General features: G+C 43.0%; 1 protein-coding gene across 1 annotated transcript; it reads left to right on the top strand.

The window, feature by feature from the left end:
* Nucleotides 1-9273: 9273 nt before the first annotated feature.
* Nucleotides 9274-10501, top strand: LOC308623917 (charged multivesicular body protein 5). The gene has a single exon (XM_081246695.1). It carries the CDS (start codon nt 9332-9334, stop codon nt 9989-9991), a length of 660 nt encoding a protein of 219 aa, XP_081102821.1. The 5' UTR covers nt 9274-9331; the 3' UTR covers nt 9992-10501.
* Nucleotides 10502-14510: the final 4009 nt, after the last annotated feature.

A 14510-nucleotide genomic window follows, 5' to 3' on the forward strand; every position in this document is an offset into this window, starting at 1 on the left:
GCGGATATGCCTTCATCAGAAACCAGGCGGCGGCAACCGGTCCACCTTGTGGGGTCTGCGCCTGGCCCTGAAAGCCCCGTCCTCCTGGCTAACTCAGACTGCAGCGCGTGAACCCCCAGGCGGCCAGTTCGCCTGCACGCGCCCTAGCGTCTGTGCTGCTTTCTCAGTCTGTCTGTACAGACCCCGGCATTCTCTGCCCCAGTATCATCTCTTCATTCATGCATTCATTCATTCATTCATTCAACCAATATGGCACCGGAAATACAACTGTGAAGAAAACAGAGGTGATCCATGCTCTCAAGAAGATTTCATGGACGTAGCGAAGACTATAATAAAGCATTAAATAAATAAAATAATTGTGATAAGCACTTAGAGGAAGAAAGACAAACGGGAAAGAGAATGGAAAAGCCCAGCAGGAAAGGTGATGAACAATAAATACGGGTATCAGGGAAAAGAGCGACCTGGAACTGGGGAAATCTCCAGGGCAAAGGCATGGAGGTGGGAGAGTGCATGGGATGTTCCAGCAATGTCGAGGAGGCCAGTGCTGAGCGGAAAGGGCTAGGAGACCTCCGGGAGATGACCTCTGGCCTTGTACACCCTTGTATGGGCTTTGGCTGTTACCGTGTAGGAAATTGGAAGCCGTTGTAGGGTGACAATATATGACATTCTTTCTTGTCTCTTCTTGGGTCGTTGAAAACATTTTATTTCCAATATTTACTTAAGCAAGACTCTATGCTAAGCACCCTCACCGCATGCTGCTCCTACCTCAGGACATACATTTCAGAATTTTGACACCTTTAAAAGGAGCATTCGTTTGCTTTCTCAGGAAGCGTCTCTTATGTGAGCCTTTCAGCCTGTCTATATTTCTGAGAAGGAATCATTATCTCCATGCCTGGTGAGCATCGCAAATAAGTTGAGGGCTGGGGACACACAGTTTTGAGAGCATTAGCCCTCTGTGGCCCACTTTGCCTGGCAAAGCAATAAAGCTATTCATTTCTACTTCACCCCCCTCAAAAAAAAAAACCACTAAGTTGAAGGCTACTAAACAGAGTAAAACTGCCTGACATTGAGAATGTACACATTGTGTTTAGAAAATCTTTGTTTTCAGTTCATAAGGTTGCAACAGCCCTTAAGAAAAATGTACATGTTCCTGTTTCTGCATAAACATTAAGGTAGATCTAGTTAGGAATTTCTCCCTAGATAGTAAATAGGGGTCTTCTGACCAGAGTTGGTATTATGTACCCCTAGGAACTTTGGTGGTTATGGACTCCATGACAGAATAATACTTTTAAATGTAAATTAAGAAGATAAATACATAAGGTTTCAAGGGGAAAACAATTATATTGAAATATGTTATCAAACTATTAAAAAATTTATATTATAATATTTATGCTCCTTTATTAATGCACCAAATGATAATATCCAGCAGTTCTAATAAATACTATAATTTCAAAGCAGTAACGAGCATAAATAATATTTTAAGAAATTTGCAACAACTGTAATTTTCTGTGAAAATATTTGTGATTGCCAATAGTGATAAAGTGAAAAGGACTGAAATATACTGTGCTTTGTTGCCTACATTCATAATGGAAGAAAATAAAAAAATTTCAGTAAGAAGTTAGTCAAGATAAAAATTTATTTTCCCATCCAAACTTACAGACTATCCCCTCCCTATCAGAAGAAAAAGACATTTCTGTTCTAAAGAGGAGTTTGGAAACATGAACAACTGCGCCTGAATTTTCAGAAATGAAGCTGTATGATTAGGCCACTCAAGCTGGCTGTTCTCTGCTCTCTGTACATCCCCTGCTCTACCAGTACCTGCTTCACCTACACCCTACTTACATGACTGACCCTCCCTCTTAATTGTAGAGCCAAGTCAGTAAATGCCTACATACTCACCCGGGGCCCCAGCTACTGATTGTTCTAATCTTTAGATCAGAACATCTCCACCAAGATAGCTTATCAAAGGGGTGGTGAACGGTATGCTCCTCAGCTGGTTTCCCTGGTAACTGATGAGCCAACCCGATGTCAATTCCCCGTATAACTGGTAACCTCCCTCTTCCCCTGGGAGCGAAGGCTACTGCCAAGTACCGAACACGGTGGGGTGTCACTCCAGGACCTGGCTTCAGATGTGTAAGATCCCCCATCCATTAAACCACTGATGTCTCTGTAGCTGACTCTGAGCTCTTTCTTCCATCTTGAGGTGGGGCAAGTACAGGGCTTGCAGGCCTGTGGGGTGCAGCTCAACAGAAGCAAACAGAGGTACCTCTTCACTCTATTTTATCCTCATCACATACCCAGGATGGGAAGGCCAGATTCCAGGGCATCCCTGGAAGTCACAGGTCCCATCTTGCACCTCTAAAATGGGTTTCAACCCAGCTAGCTGGAGGCCATGTTCACATCTGCCCTCCTCATGTCTGCAAAGACCTCCCTCTGTTTTGAAGGGTTCTTTTTTTGTTTTTGTTTTGCCTTGAAGGTTTTAAAAGCTTTTTTTGGCTGCCTCAGATTTCTCTGCTCATGCTCTGACATGAGCTGAGGCATGCTTTCATTTTGTTTTTAGATAGCTTTCTACTGGGACTTCTTTTCTGAGAGTTCCAGTTTCCAGCTTCCAGTCTTTTCTTCAGTAGTTGTTCCAGTCAGAGAAAGAGACACAGAGTCCAGAAAAAACAGAACCAGTAGGAAAATATACATGTATTTCTAGGAGTTGGCTTATGTGATTGTGGGGACTGGGAAGTGTGAAATCTGTAGTGGAGGCTGGCAGTCTAGAAAACCTCAGGCAGGAGCTGATGTCTTGAGACAGAATTTCTTCTTCCTTAGGAAAACCTTCATTTTGCTCTTAAAGTCTTTAACTTGTTGGATAAGGCCCACCCACATTACTGAGAATAATCTCTTTTTCTTATAGTCAACTAATTGTAGAAGTTAACCACATGTACAAAAATACCTTCACAGCAACATCTAGATTAATGTTTAATTGAATAACTGGGCTTTATAGACTAGCCAAGTTGACATGTAAAACCAGCCATCACTGCGGTGGACTCTCCTCCTCCTCTGGGTCACAGTGCACTATTCTTCCAGTTTCTCTCCCAAGCATTTGGAAAATAGTAGCACTGCCAGCCATTTCCACTGTCAGCAGTCTATGACACCACGGTCTGCACCTTCTCCGATTTCAGTTGTGTGAAACAGAGCCATTGTGAGGGGCCTTTCCATGGTCTTTGCAGGTCACTCCCAGATTTCTGGAAGTGATTGCTCTGAGTTTTAATTTTTCTCCCAAGATTTGTCTCTGGCTTGTTAAAAAAAACTCCTTTGACTTCCCAGAATTTCTGTGCAAATTTTGACAGCTGCCAGTCTAAGGAAAAAACAAGACCAAATATTGTTGGCTCTGTTGTCTTTCTGAATGTCTATCTACCACAGTTTGGTCAAAGCCATGTTAGGTGTGACTCTGCTGTTTGTGATTATCTTGGCTCCAAGCACATTAATAATACAATGGTTAATCTTATACTATTCAAGAAATCGGTGCTTATTTCATGGAGTGAATCAGACTGTGTGTTGAGTTCACAGACTTTCAATCGTTTTATGAAAAAGAAATCTAGCAGAGTCTTGGGCTTTTTAACCTCTCCCCCAAATCATGTTTGTAGGCAGAGATTAGTGCCAATGGCTGGTTTCAAGTGAGACAGAGAAATCCTTCAATATTGATACAGTTCGGAAATACTGAAATGTTAATTTCAACATTTTCAGAACGGCAACAGATTTCAAGCAAGCAGCCAATCATAATTACAGGTTTCATTTGGGAAGTTACTTTCACAGCTATGGCAACAACTTGTAAACTCTTCCGAATTCCACTAAAGCCCTTTGCCTAAGGACGGATCTATTTCACAGAGAATAGAATGAATTTGGAACAGTTACAAATACACAAGTCCCCATGAAAATATAGAAATTTTTGTGAATTCTTTCAGTTTGACAACTTGTCAAGCAGATCCTTTGGACAAGTTTTCGGACAAGAAAGCGTCTCTCTTCCTCTAGCTGCAGAGGAGAGGAGATTGCTCCTTTATCTCTTTCCAAACTAGGTTTTAATGATGAAGTCTTGAATTTTTTTAAAGGTGCAACTTAGTTAAGCAAGAAGCAGGCTGGTGGAACCCAATTTTACGGAAAGAAATGGGGTAAGGAAGAGCTGGAATTTTAATTAAAATCCGTGAAATAAAGAACACATAGCTTGCTTCCTGCAGGGACCAGTTCTTGGTGTTGGAAGTGTTCTGGTGCAAATGTGGCCAATTTCCTCTCCTCCAGGGGCCCCAGGTCATAATTCACCCGAGGAAGCTGCAGCTGCTGAACTCTTGCCCTTCCTGGCAGTTCCTGGAAGACTCCTCTGGCGCCGCCTGAGGGCTCAGACTCGCGCCAGAGTTTCCCTCACCCCACCCCCGCGCGGAGGGTCTCAGTTTTCCTATGGCTGCGCGGTCTCTTAGGTCTTTGGGGGCGAAGCAGAGGTTCATCTTTAGGGTCTGAGAGACCATCTTGGTGGGGGGGGCTCGTGAACCTCAATAACGAGGAAACAGATGAACAGAACAAAAGCTAAGATCATTCCTTTTCTATGTCGATTTGGAAGCGGGCGGACGTGTCGGCTCCGTGGCTTAGCTGGTTAAAGCGCCTGTCTAGTAAACAGGAGATCCTGGGTTCGAATCCCAGCGGGGCCTTTTGCGGTTTTCCTGCCTTCGAAAAGGGTATGGGGGATTAAAATGTAATCAATCTTAAGGGTAAATTTTCCCTACGGAGTTTGACGGAACTGTATTATATGAGTCTGAGGGTGGGGACAGTTTTATTGTTTACAAAGAAGAAAAAGAAGAGACAAAGATGAATTTGTTTTTCTTTCAGAAGAATTTCTATCTTTCTTGACGTTCTTGCATGTTTATGTAGTGTTTTTTCAGCAAGCAAAAAGGGAACCAGGGAAAGCAGAAGGCAAAGTCGCCAGATTTAAACTATAAGCAACATCATAATCTCTGGTCATTCTATTATTTTTCCTGGGGAAATCCCAAATGGATGCACTTTCATAATCTACAGGCATTATTTTTTAGCAAGATCAGCCTCTGGAATGACTGAGAAATGCGTTGTTGAGAAGGTTGCAGCATCTCAATTCATAGCAGCCACTAAAATCCAACTATACAATGCAAGTTGTAAATAACTATTTTAAAAGGTGGTCTTGTGGTCAGAGTTTTTTGGAAAGGAAAATCAAAGAGAAAAATATTTGTCCCCGGGGTTTCAGAAAAGAAGCTGTGAGGGAGAAGCATCCTTTTGATTGCATATCCACGGAGTGGATAGCCCCCTAGAACAGACAGACCTGAAGCTGTTAGCATGCAGGCTGACTTGAAGAAGCAGTCCAGGAAGGGCTGAGGTGTCTTCTTCCAACTCTCTGTAAGAGAGAGGAAGGAAACGTGAGAGGTGGAAAAGAAGTCTGGAGTTTTAGTCGTTACTGGGCCCCTTTACATAGAAACTCAAGACCAGGGAAATGAAGTTCACTGTGTTACCCTCTTACTCATCTCCCAAGACCAAACCCCCCTCCCCCTGGCCCAGAAAGTCCCACCAACCTGGCTTTTACCTCAGAGCACATTATTTTATGTAGATGGTCAAGGGTTGAAATGTGATCTCCTGTTCTGTCTGCAGAAACAAAATGTCCCAACACTTTGGAGAATAGTTCAGGAAACAATTCTACTTTTATGGAGACTTTCTCCACTCACTCTGAAGCTTGATTCCCCACTTTTCTTTATAGGCATCACACAGCAATGGAGAGTACCAATGAAAATTCAATTAATAATCAAGTTGAGAAGAAAAAAAAGCAGATTTTGTTTGAGCTAAACTGAGGATTATAACCAGGAGACAGATTCTCAGAAAGCTCTGAGAAATGTTCCACCTGTTCGAAGTCGAATGCACAGTCATATACATTTTCGAGACAAAGGATAGTACATCAAAACGTACGGATATGTATGCTGATATTTTACATAAAGTTCACCAAGGCTATACATAGTCCGTATAAGCACATACAAAGTGAGCAGCAAGTCACCATGACCCCCTACAAATTTGGTAAAGAACGCTATTCTTTTAAGAAATTACATCGCTAGCATCAGCAGAAAGGGGGAAAATATAATCTTTATGGTGGAGCAGTCACTCCCATCTTTGAGGTGCTCTGTTTAATGTGTAATGCGAATGCACACTGCACATGAAGGAGGAGGTCCAAACAAACACAGAGAGAGAATATTATGTTTAATTTTTCTTGCCCTGCCTTAAAATATAAATTTTATTTCATCAAAAGACAGACCCTCTTTTTCACATTCTCCTATCTTCTGCTCGAAAAAGTCTTTTTCCCAGGCCCGGATTACACACCTCCCTCAAATGGTGAGGCCAGCTGCATCCCAGTGTAGATGTCAACACTAGACCACTCCTTCATCCTGTCACCAAAGCTGCCTTAACCTTCACCCTTCTACTCCATCAGGCTCTAGGAATACCTATACAAGGATGCTTCCAGCCAAGTGGCCCTCAATAGACTGCCTGATCTGTACCAGTGAGGTAGTGTTGCTGGCTACTGAAGCTATAGAATATTCCAGGTGAGGAATCTAACCACCTGTCCCAAAAGCCTAAAAATCTTCCTAACTCTCCATGTAACAATCATGAAAATGATTTATGTGTACAAGTGGAAATGGTTTACAATCAAATGCTTGTTTATCCACCCAGTGCCTATCATGTGGCAGGCACCATGCTAATGTCACATGGCTCATGAGTTCTGTCCTAAAGAGGCTGGTGGGAGGATGAGTCAAACAGTTCAATAGCAATTACAGTAGAGTGGGATATAACACCATTGGGAGTGGAGGGTACTGTAGGCCACGCTTTGATACTTAACTCAGACTGGGTGGAGATAGAAGGAGGTGGGGAAGACGTCATGAAAGAAGTGACACCCAAACTGAGCATAGAGGAGATGTAGGCAAGATCGAGGCAAGAGAGTGGGCTGGAGAGAGAAGTGGAAGAGGTGCTCCAGGCAAAGGGAACAGTGTGTGCCTAGGGGTGAGAAAGAGGACGCTCAGTTCAGGTAAGCGGAAGCAACTAGAGAATGGGGTGTGCAGATCTTGAAATTCTTCTTTGTCTCGCGATGACCATAGTCTTATAGGCATCCTCATAATTTGTGGCAGGGGTCACCAACCCCCGGGCCACGGACCAGTACCAGTCGCGGCCTGTTAGGAACTGGGCCGCACAGCAAGAGGTGAGTGGCGGGCGAGCAAGTAAAGCTTCATCTGTATTTACAGCCGCTCCCCACCGCTCGCATTACCGCCTGAGCTCCGCCTCCTGTCAGATCAGCAGCGGCATTAGATTCTCATAGGAGCGCGAACCCTACTGTGAACTGCCCATGGGAGGGATCTAGGTTGGTGCTCCTCATGAGAATCTGATGCCTGGTGATCTGAGGTGGAGCTGAGGCGGTGATGCTAACACTGGGGAGTGGCTGCAAATACAGATTATCCTTAGCAGAGAGGTTTGACTGCACAGACACCATAATAAGTCAATTGCTTGCAGACTCACAGCAAAACCCTATCAGTGAGTGGCAAGTGAAAACAAGCTCAGGGCTCCCACTGATTCTGCATTATGTTGTTGTATAATTATTTCATTATATATTACAATGTAATAATAATAGAAATAAAGGGCATAATAAAGATAATGCACTCGAATCATACTGAAAACATCCCGTGCCCCACTCCTTGGAAAAACTGTCTTCCACGAAACCAGTCCCTGGTGCCAAAAAGGTTGGGAACTGCTGATTTATGGAATCAAGTAAACCACAGCTGGACTTGGTTTGACAGTTGGTAAGTCTCAAGTGTTTCATGTTTTCTTTTGAAAAGACCATACATTACCAAAGCAGTATGGATGGAACTTGAATTTACAAGTTGTGGATTAAGTGGGACCTCTAGCTGGGCTGCTGAGATACTCCTATGGAGATGTAAAGCTAAAAGGGTCTTTATTTCCCATTTCTTCCTGGGTAGCAACACTCATCTACTTGCTCCATACCTGTTTTTGCTGCGAACATGTCTATTCCTTGGGGTAGGAGCTGCACCTGTCCTGTTCACAGACCTTGGCAAACAATGCGTGCTCAATTACAACAACAAAAAGATTTATTAGGCATTTATGCCAGGGATTTATCAGGCCTTTATTATTTGCCAAGCACTTTGTATATACCAAGTCATGCAATCTCACAGCATACATATGGGGTAAGTTTCAATTATTTCCTTCATTTTAAAGAGGAAGTCACCAAGGCAAGGGATACAAAGTCATTTGCATGGAAGGTCATACAGCTCGTAAGTGGCAGAGCCCAGGTAGCCTGAATAGCGTTGGACCCACCTAGTGACCCTCCAGGCACTTCTGAGTGCTTCTCCTATTACCCTAGGAGTTATGCCTATTTGCCATTTCCTCCTTTCTCATATGTTTCCAGGGCCCACGTGGGGACCCTAAATGGGCAGAAATGGACAATATGTGGTCACCTAGGCAATAAAGGGAAACTTCATTTGTTTGTTCTTTTCTAGCCTTGCTAATGACCATCTTTCTAAGACATACCAATTCACTTTTCTTTCAGTGTATGTATGAACCTTTCTGTGAGTTCTGAGGAATTTAGAGGAGCGAGAGGGCAGAACAATTCTAAATATCAATGGTCATAAGAGATTCACCCTATTTTCTGCCTTTGTAACCTGTTATTAGATTAGATTTCTTTTTTAAAAAAGGAATGGAGAGGAGAAAATTCCAATCACCTGAGGTTTTTGATTTTGGGGGGCTTTGCAATAAATTATGTAAAAATAATATCCACTATCCAAGTATTGAGTTCAGAATAGAAACACTGTAGGTTAATATTTGTAACTGTAGTATTAATGCTCAAAATAAGCGGGCTGGACGTCAGGAAAATTGAATTTGAGGGATGTTTCTGGAGATGTCACTAAACATGAATTTGTGTGTGTCTAAATCTCCCTTCCCAGGTCCTGGGTCCTGGGTGCTGTTCTGAACTGCAAAATTTGTAAACAGTCAGACCTTCATGACCTGCAAGTCAATCCTGCGGAAAATCTTACACAGCTTCATAATGTAATACATAGGAAGATGTTCATTGATGGCACCCTTATTTGTGGTGGGAGGGCGTTGGACCTAATCTGGGAGTCATCCCTGGGTGAGGACACACACTGCAGACCTCTGTGCAATAATTAAAAATAATAGTTCTAGATGGGGTCTAGAGGTACGCACAGCAACACAGATTAAAAAACTGTGGCACGGCGTTTCTGGTTTTGCTCCAGTGTTTGGGTTGTCTTCGCGGCTGCTCACGATGAACCGATTCTTCGGAAAAGCGAAACCCAAGGCTCCGCCGCCCAGCTTGACTGACTGCATTGGCACGGTGGACAGCAGGGCAGAATCTATTGACAAGAAGATTTCTCGGCTGGATGCTGAACTAGTGAAGTATAAGGATCAGATCAAGAAGATGAGAGAGGGTCCTGCAAAGAATATGGTCAAGCAGAAAGCCTTGCGGGTTTTAAAGCAAAAGCGGATGTATGAGCAGCAGCGGGACAATCTTGCCCAACAGTCATTTAACATGGAACAAGCCAATTACACCATCCAGTCATTGAAGGACACCAAGACCACGGTTGATGCTATGAAACTGGGTGTAAAGGAGATGAAGAAAGCATACAAGCAAGTGAAAATCGACCAGATTGAGGATCTACAAGACCAGCTAGAGGATATGATGGAAGATGCAAATGAAATCCAAGAAGCACTGAGTCGTAGTTATGGCACCCCAGAATTAGATGAAGATGACCTAGAAGCAGAGTTGGATGCACTGGGCGATGAGCTTCTGGCTGATGAAGACAGTTCTTATTTGGATGAAGCAGCAGCTGCACCTGCAATTCCAGAAGGTGTTCCCACTGACACAAAGAATAAGGATGGAGTCTTGGTGGATGAATTCGGATTGCCACAGATCCCTGCTTCGTAGACTTGCATCATTCAAGTACATCATGTAAAATAAACACATATTCTGGGACTAGGAAATATTTATCTTTCCAAGTTTGCCATAACAGATTTAGGTTTCTTTCCTTTCTTTGGAGGAGAAGTTAATTACATTGCTTTCATTTTTTTTCCATTAAGAGACTCATTGCTTGAAGGAAGCTTTCTTCATACTAAATTTTTATTCCTTTTCTCTTATGAAAGACTAACTTACTTAAAATTATCATTAGGTATGTATAACTTCATTCCTTAATAATAATTTTGAGATAAAACCAAGGAAATGGGAATCTTTAAGTTCTATGATAGCATATCTCCACAATCTCAAATTGACCCAATAAACTGATGACAAAGACGAGATTAGTGGGACTGTCCATATTATGATCCCAAACCATTTTCTCTTGTGGTATTATAGGTTGGTTAAAGTGATGGCTTTTTTTGGTGAGTTTTGTTGTGTCTTGTGAGTAAATCGTTGCTGTGTCCAATACTGGAATGGAATTATCACTACTGTGTCATGGGTGGCTATTTTGATTCTGTGGTTCATTCAGTATTACAGTGGACTTGTAATCAATAATGAATATTTCTTGATATTTAATGTATAGGACATTTATTTATACTCAATAAGTATTTTTCAAAAGGAAAAAAAAAACTGTGGCACGAAAGGGACAAAGTAAAAATAGAATGAGATATATGACACAGCGTCATTTATGTAAATTAAAAACGCATGTACCAAAACCAAAAATACATGTTCTACAAAAACATATAGCAAGAAAGAAAAGGATGATCTTTCCAGTGATTTCTTATGGGGGTGGGAGACGAAAATGAAATTGAAAAGCAATTAAAAAGGAATCCATAAATAAATAAAACAAAAGAAGGGCCCTGTGGACATCAGTGATAAATAATTGAGGAGTAACATTCATTCGACTCCTTGAATGTGAAGGAGAGAGAGAGGGACAGACAACTAGAGACAGTGAAAGGAGATGAAATTAAAATGACTAGATCTTAAATTGTGTTCTGGGTACAGAGTGCTTTCATTCTAGAGCTTTCATTCTTTTTTTAAATATTTTAATTCTTTTATTTCGGATAATTTATCTAAAAAAAAAAAAAGTTTGAATCCACGAGGTTAACATGGAAGAATGTAATACACATACAATCACAATCAAATAGTTTGAAAAGCGAGTTGTCAGGAGTGGGATTCGAACCCACGCCTCCAGGGGAGACTGCGACCTGAACGCAGCGCCTTAGACCGCTCGGCCATCCTGACTACCTTGGAGCAGTGATTGCTCGAATATCATTTCCGTGTCTACCTCAACGCTAGTCAACCTTTTTTGTTTGTTTGTTTTGTTTTTTTCCGGAGGATGTGGAAATTCTTCGGTTAAAAAGCGAAACCACAAGTTTGCGAACGGCCCCGGACGCCGACCCTGGGTGGAGGCGCGGGATAAGTGCCGGGTTGCCGGGACCGGCGGGGGGCGTCTTCTGCATGAAAGCGGATTCGATTCCAGGCTGCCGCGGGTGTGGCGGCGCAGGCCTGGGTACCCAAGAGTAAGGGAACTTTTTCTCCATTCTCGACAGAATTCTTGTTCAAATAATGGCACCCACGTTGCTGAAGTTGCCTTACTTAAATTGACACCTGCTCCCAGGAGGTTTTAGGCTATTTATGCAGTTTGGTGCTCGCCGAGGCCCAGCCCTCTCGGGCGCTCGCTCACTCCTCCTCCCTCCTGTCCTTTCTGTTGTAAATCTCCCCGCTGGGGTTACCCCGGGGACCGGTGTAAGGGTGTCCGGGTGTCTTGCTTCTTGTTCCGAATTATCTAGCTGTACACTGAGGATTTGTGGACTTTTCTGTATGGATGTTATACTGTTCTCAGAAGGAGGCCTCAAACTGAGACCAGTTCTGCCTTTCACTTTCTACAAGTGTATCGCTTTATCTTCCATTAATTCTTATGGCTTTCCTAAGTCTCTGTTTATGTCCAGCAAAGCTACCTGATCTGTGCCACAAAGAGTTTCTAATTGGTATGGAACACTCCTCAAAGAGAATTTAGTCTAGGTCCTTAGAAGTAAACCATGGAGATATAGTTTGTTTGTTTTGTTTTGTTTTTAAGGAGAGGATAAACCCACATTTTGACATCGGTTATATTTGAGTGATGAGATTTTGATCATTTTTATTTTTTAAAATGAACTTCCATATGTATTCAAGGAAAAAGGCTATTTCCATTTTAAATTTTAAAATGAGAGTAAATGTGCATGTCGTTGGGAGTGGACTCAGAGGTTTTGAGAAGGAGTTTTGAGGAGACCTGAGTGGGTTTGGAGGCAGAAGGGACAGATAGATAAATGGGGATATGCAGGGAGATGGCACGGAAGAGTTGTTGTTGATAAGGGATGATAGAAGTTGTACAGTTATTTTTCTCTTAATTTGAATGTCTGAGCTCAACTATCTCACAGAATCTCTGTTAAAGAGAGGCAGGCCCTTTCAAACATGTGATGACCAGAGTTGGCGTTTGGTGTGTGAAATGAAGTCTATTACTAGCATTTCAGTAGCATTTGCGTTTTGGGGCTGATCTTTAGCTGTGGGGTGAGTGGTTTTTGTTTCTGGTTAAAAAAGAAAATCAGGCCTTGGAAATATTACAATTATTTGCAGTGGTGGAAGAGACGCCTTTTTGGTGCTTCTAAAATCACAGTGTCACCGATTCTGCTTCAGGTGATTAAGACGGGCTTTGGCAAAGCATCAGCAAGGCCCCCTTTCTTCTCTTTTGGAAGATTTGAAAATAAAGCCAGAACGACCAAGACTGTTAATTTCTTCCAGGCACTGGTAGCTGGTGCCAGCTGGAAAGAAAGCCTCAGGGCTCATCAGATAAGTTCTGCCTCAGGGTGCCTCATGTGAAGAGGCTAAACCTGGGAGGGGGGTGGACACAGATGTTTCCTAAGAATCTACTGCCAGCTCAGTACTGTGTTTGGTAACCATTTTCCTTGAAGATCATGAGGAACTAGGAAGGGGAGGGAAGTCGCAGAACTAATTAAAACCTATGACGAGTTCTCCTTCTCCTCTCAGAGAGGGGTTCCTGTGGCAGTCCCATCTATTCGGAGTGAGATGTTACATATACATTTCAGGATACACATTGTACATTAAACTAGCAAAACAACTGCTTGAGGCTCTCAAGTGTTTTTAAAGAAGTTTGGACTTTGTTTTTTGAACTTTTTTACTTTCTAAAAGTACAATTTGAACACAAATGAATACTTTTAAAGCAGGGGTAAATGATGTTCTTCTCCCAGGAGTACAGTGGAGGGTGGGGTGAGTAGGGTTTGAAGAAGGGGCAAGGAGAGGAGGACCTTGGGTGCTGGGCGTCCATGACACGATGGAGGGAGGAGCCCTTTTTATCTGGTTCTCCAGGTGCCGGCCCTCTGTTCCACCTTGGTAATTCCTCTAATTCCTCTGTTTTTGTTTCAGTTCCACTTGTTGGGATAAAGAAAGGAAGGTGCAGATGCTGTTTTCAGCAATCAGACAGACTTATTTATTAGGTTAAGACCATGGGCGACATCTATCCCGGAAACTGGAAAACCCAGTGGAAATGGAAGGTTGGAGCCTGGGTAACTATGCAGTCTATTGGGAAGACAAGACACACGTATACAGGAAAATGCAAATACAGACAACTGCGATCAATCCAGCTGTGCTGAGCACAATGATGCAGCCTTCAGGGAACCCTGAGGAGAAGCAGCATGTAGGAAAGCTGGGTGGGGAGAGAGCGAATGGTGGTGCAGTGTGGAAGTGGGTGGTGGTCGAAGCTAATTAAAGGTATGGTGGAGGGTTTAAACCAGATGTTGGGTTGAGGCTGAGACAATGGCTGATAAAGCGGTGATCTTACTGAACGATGATGCCTGGAAATGCCTCTGAAATGGAGAGATTCTAGATCAAAAAGAAGAAGAGAACCTGAGACTTGTGGAGTCAACAAAGTGAGGTTGAGATGAGCCCCAAGCAAGGGAGAAACACGGGTGCAGAGAGGGGAACAGGGCCGAGGCATGGCTGTGAACACAGCCTTTGAATTTTATCTAAAATTCTCCCCTCTATCAAATGTTCTGTCTGATCCCCTAGCCCTGCTCATTTCATCTCTTCTTTACTCTCCTTGCCAATTGCTCAGATCCACCCCAGAGGATATGACTTAAAAAATTTGACATACAGGCCCTAAAACTCTAGGGGCAGCCCAGATGTCCATCACTGGCCTTGGGTCCACCTCACTTTCTTCTATCATGACTTCCCCCCAAGTTCCTTTATGGGATTTCAGCCTCGGATCTTCCCTTCCCAGGATCCTTTGGGTTTTCTGTTTGCCTAAAGCCTGTTCCTCTACATATTCCTATTCTGGACACCAAGATGTTTCTGTCACAACCCTAGGCCAGCCTAAGCCCATCTTGATCCCCGAGCTTTAAGTGCCTTCCTATAGGCTTTGGCCTCAAGGGCCAGGAGAACGCGAGAAGCAGTTTGAGTCACCTCTCCGCCCCCTGAATATTGAAACAGAAATGGA

The sequence above is a fragment of the Mesoplodon bidens genome (assembly GCF_964165515.1).
Source record: "Mesoplodon bidens genome assembly, chromosome: 10".
NCBI classification, from domain to species: domain Eukaryota; kingdom Metazoa; phylum Chordata; class Mammalia; order Artiodactyla; family Ziphiidae; genus Mesoplodon; species Mesoplodon bidens.

Bases quoted from the DNA above. Each gene is read 5' to 3' on its own strand.
- LOC308623917 (XM_081246695.1), top strand. From the start codon at position 9,332: ATGAACCGATTCTTCGGAAAAGCGAAACCCAAGGCTCCGCCGCCCAGC.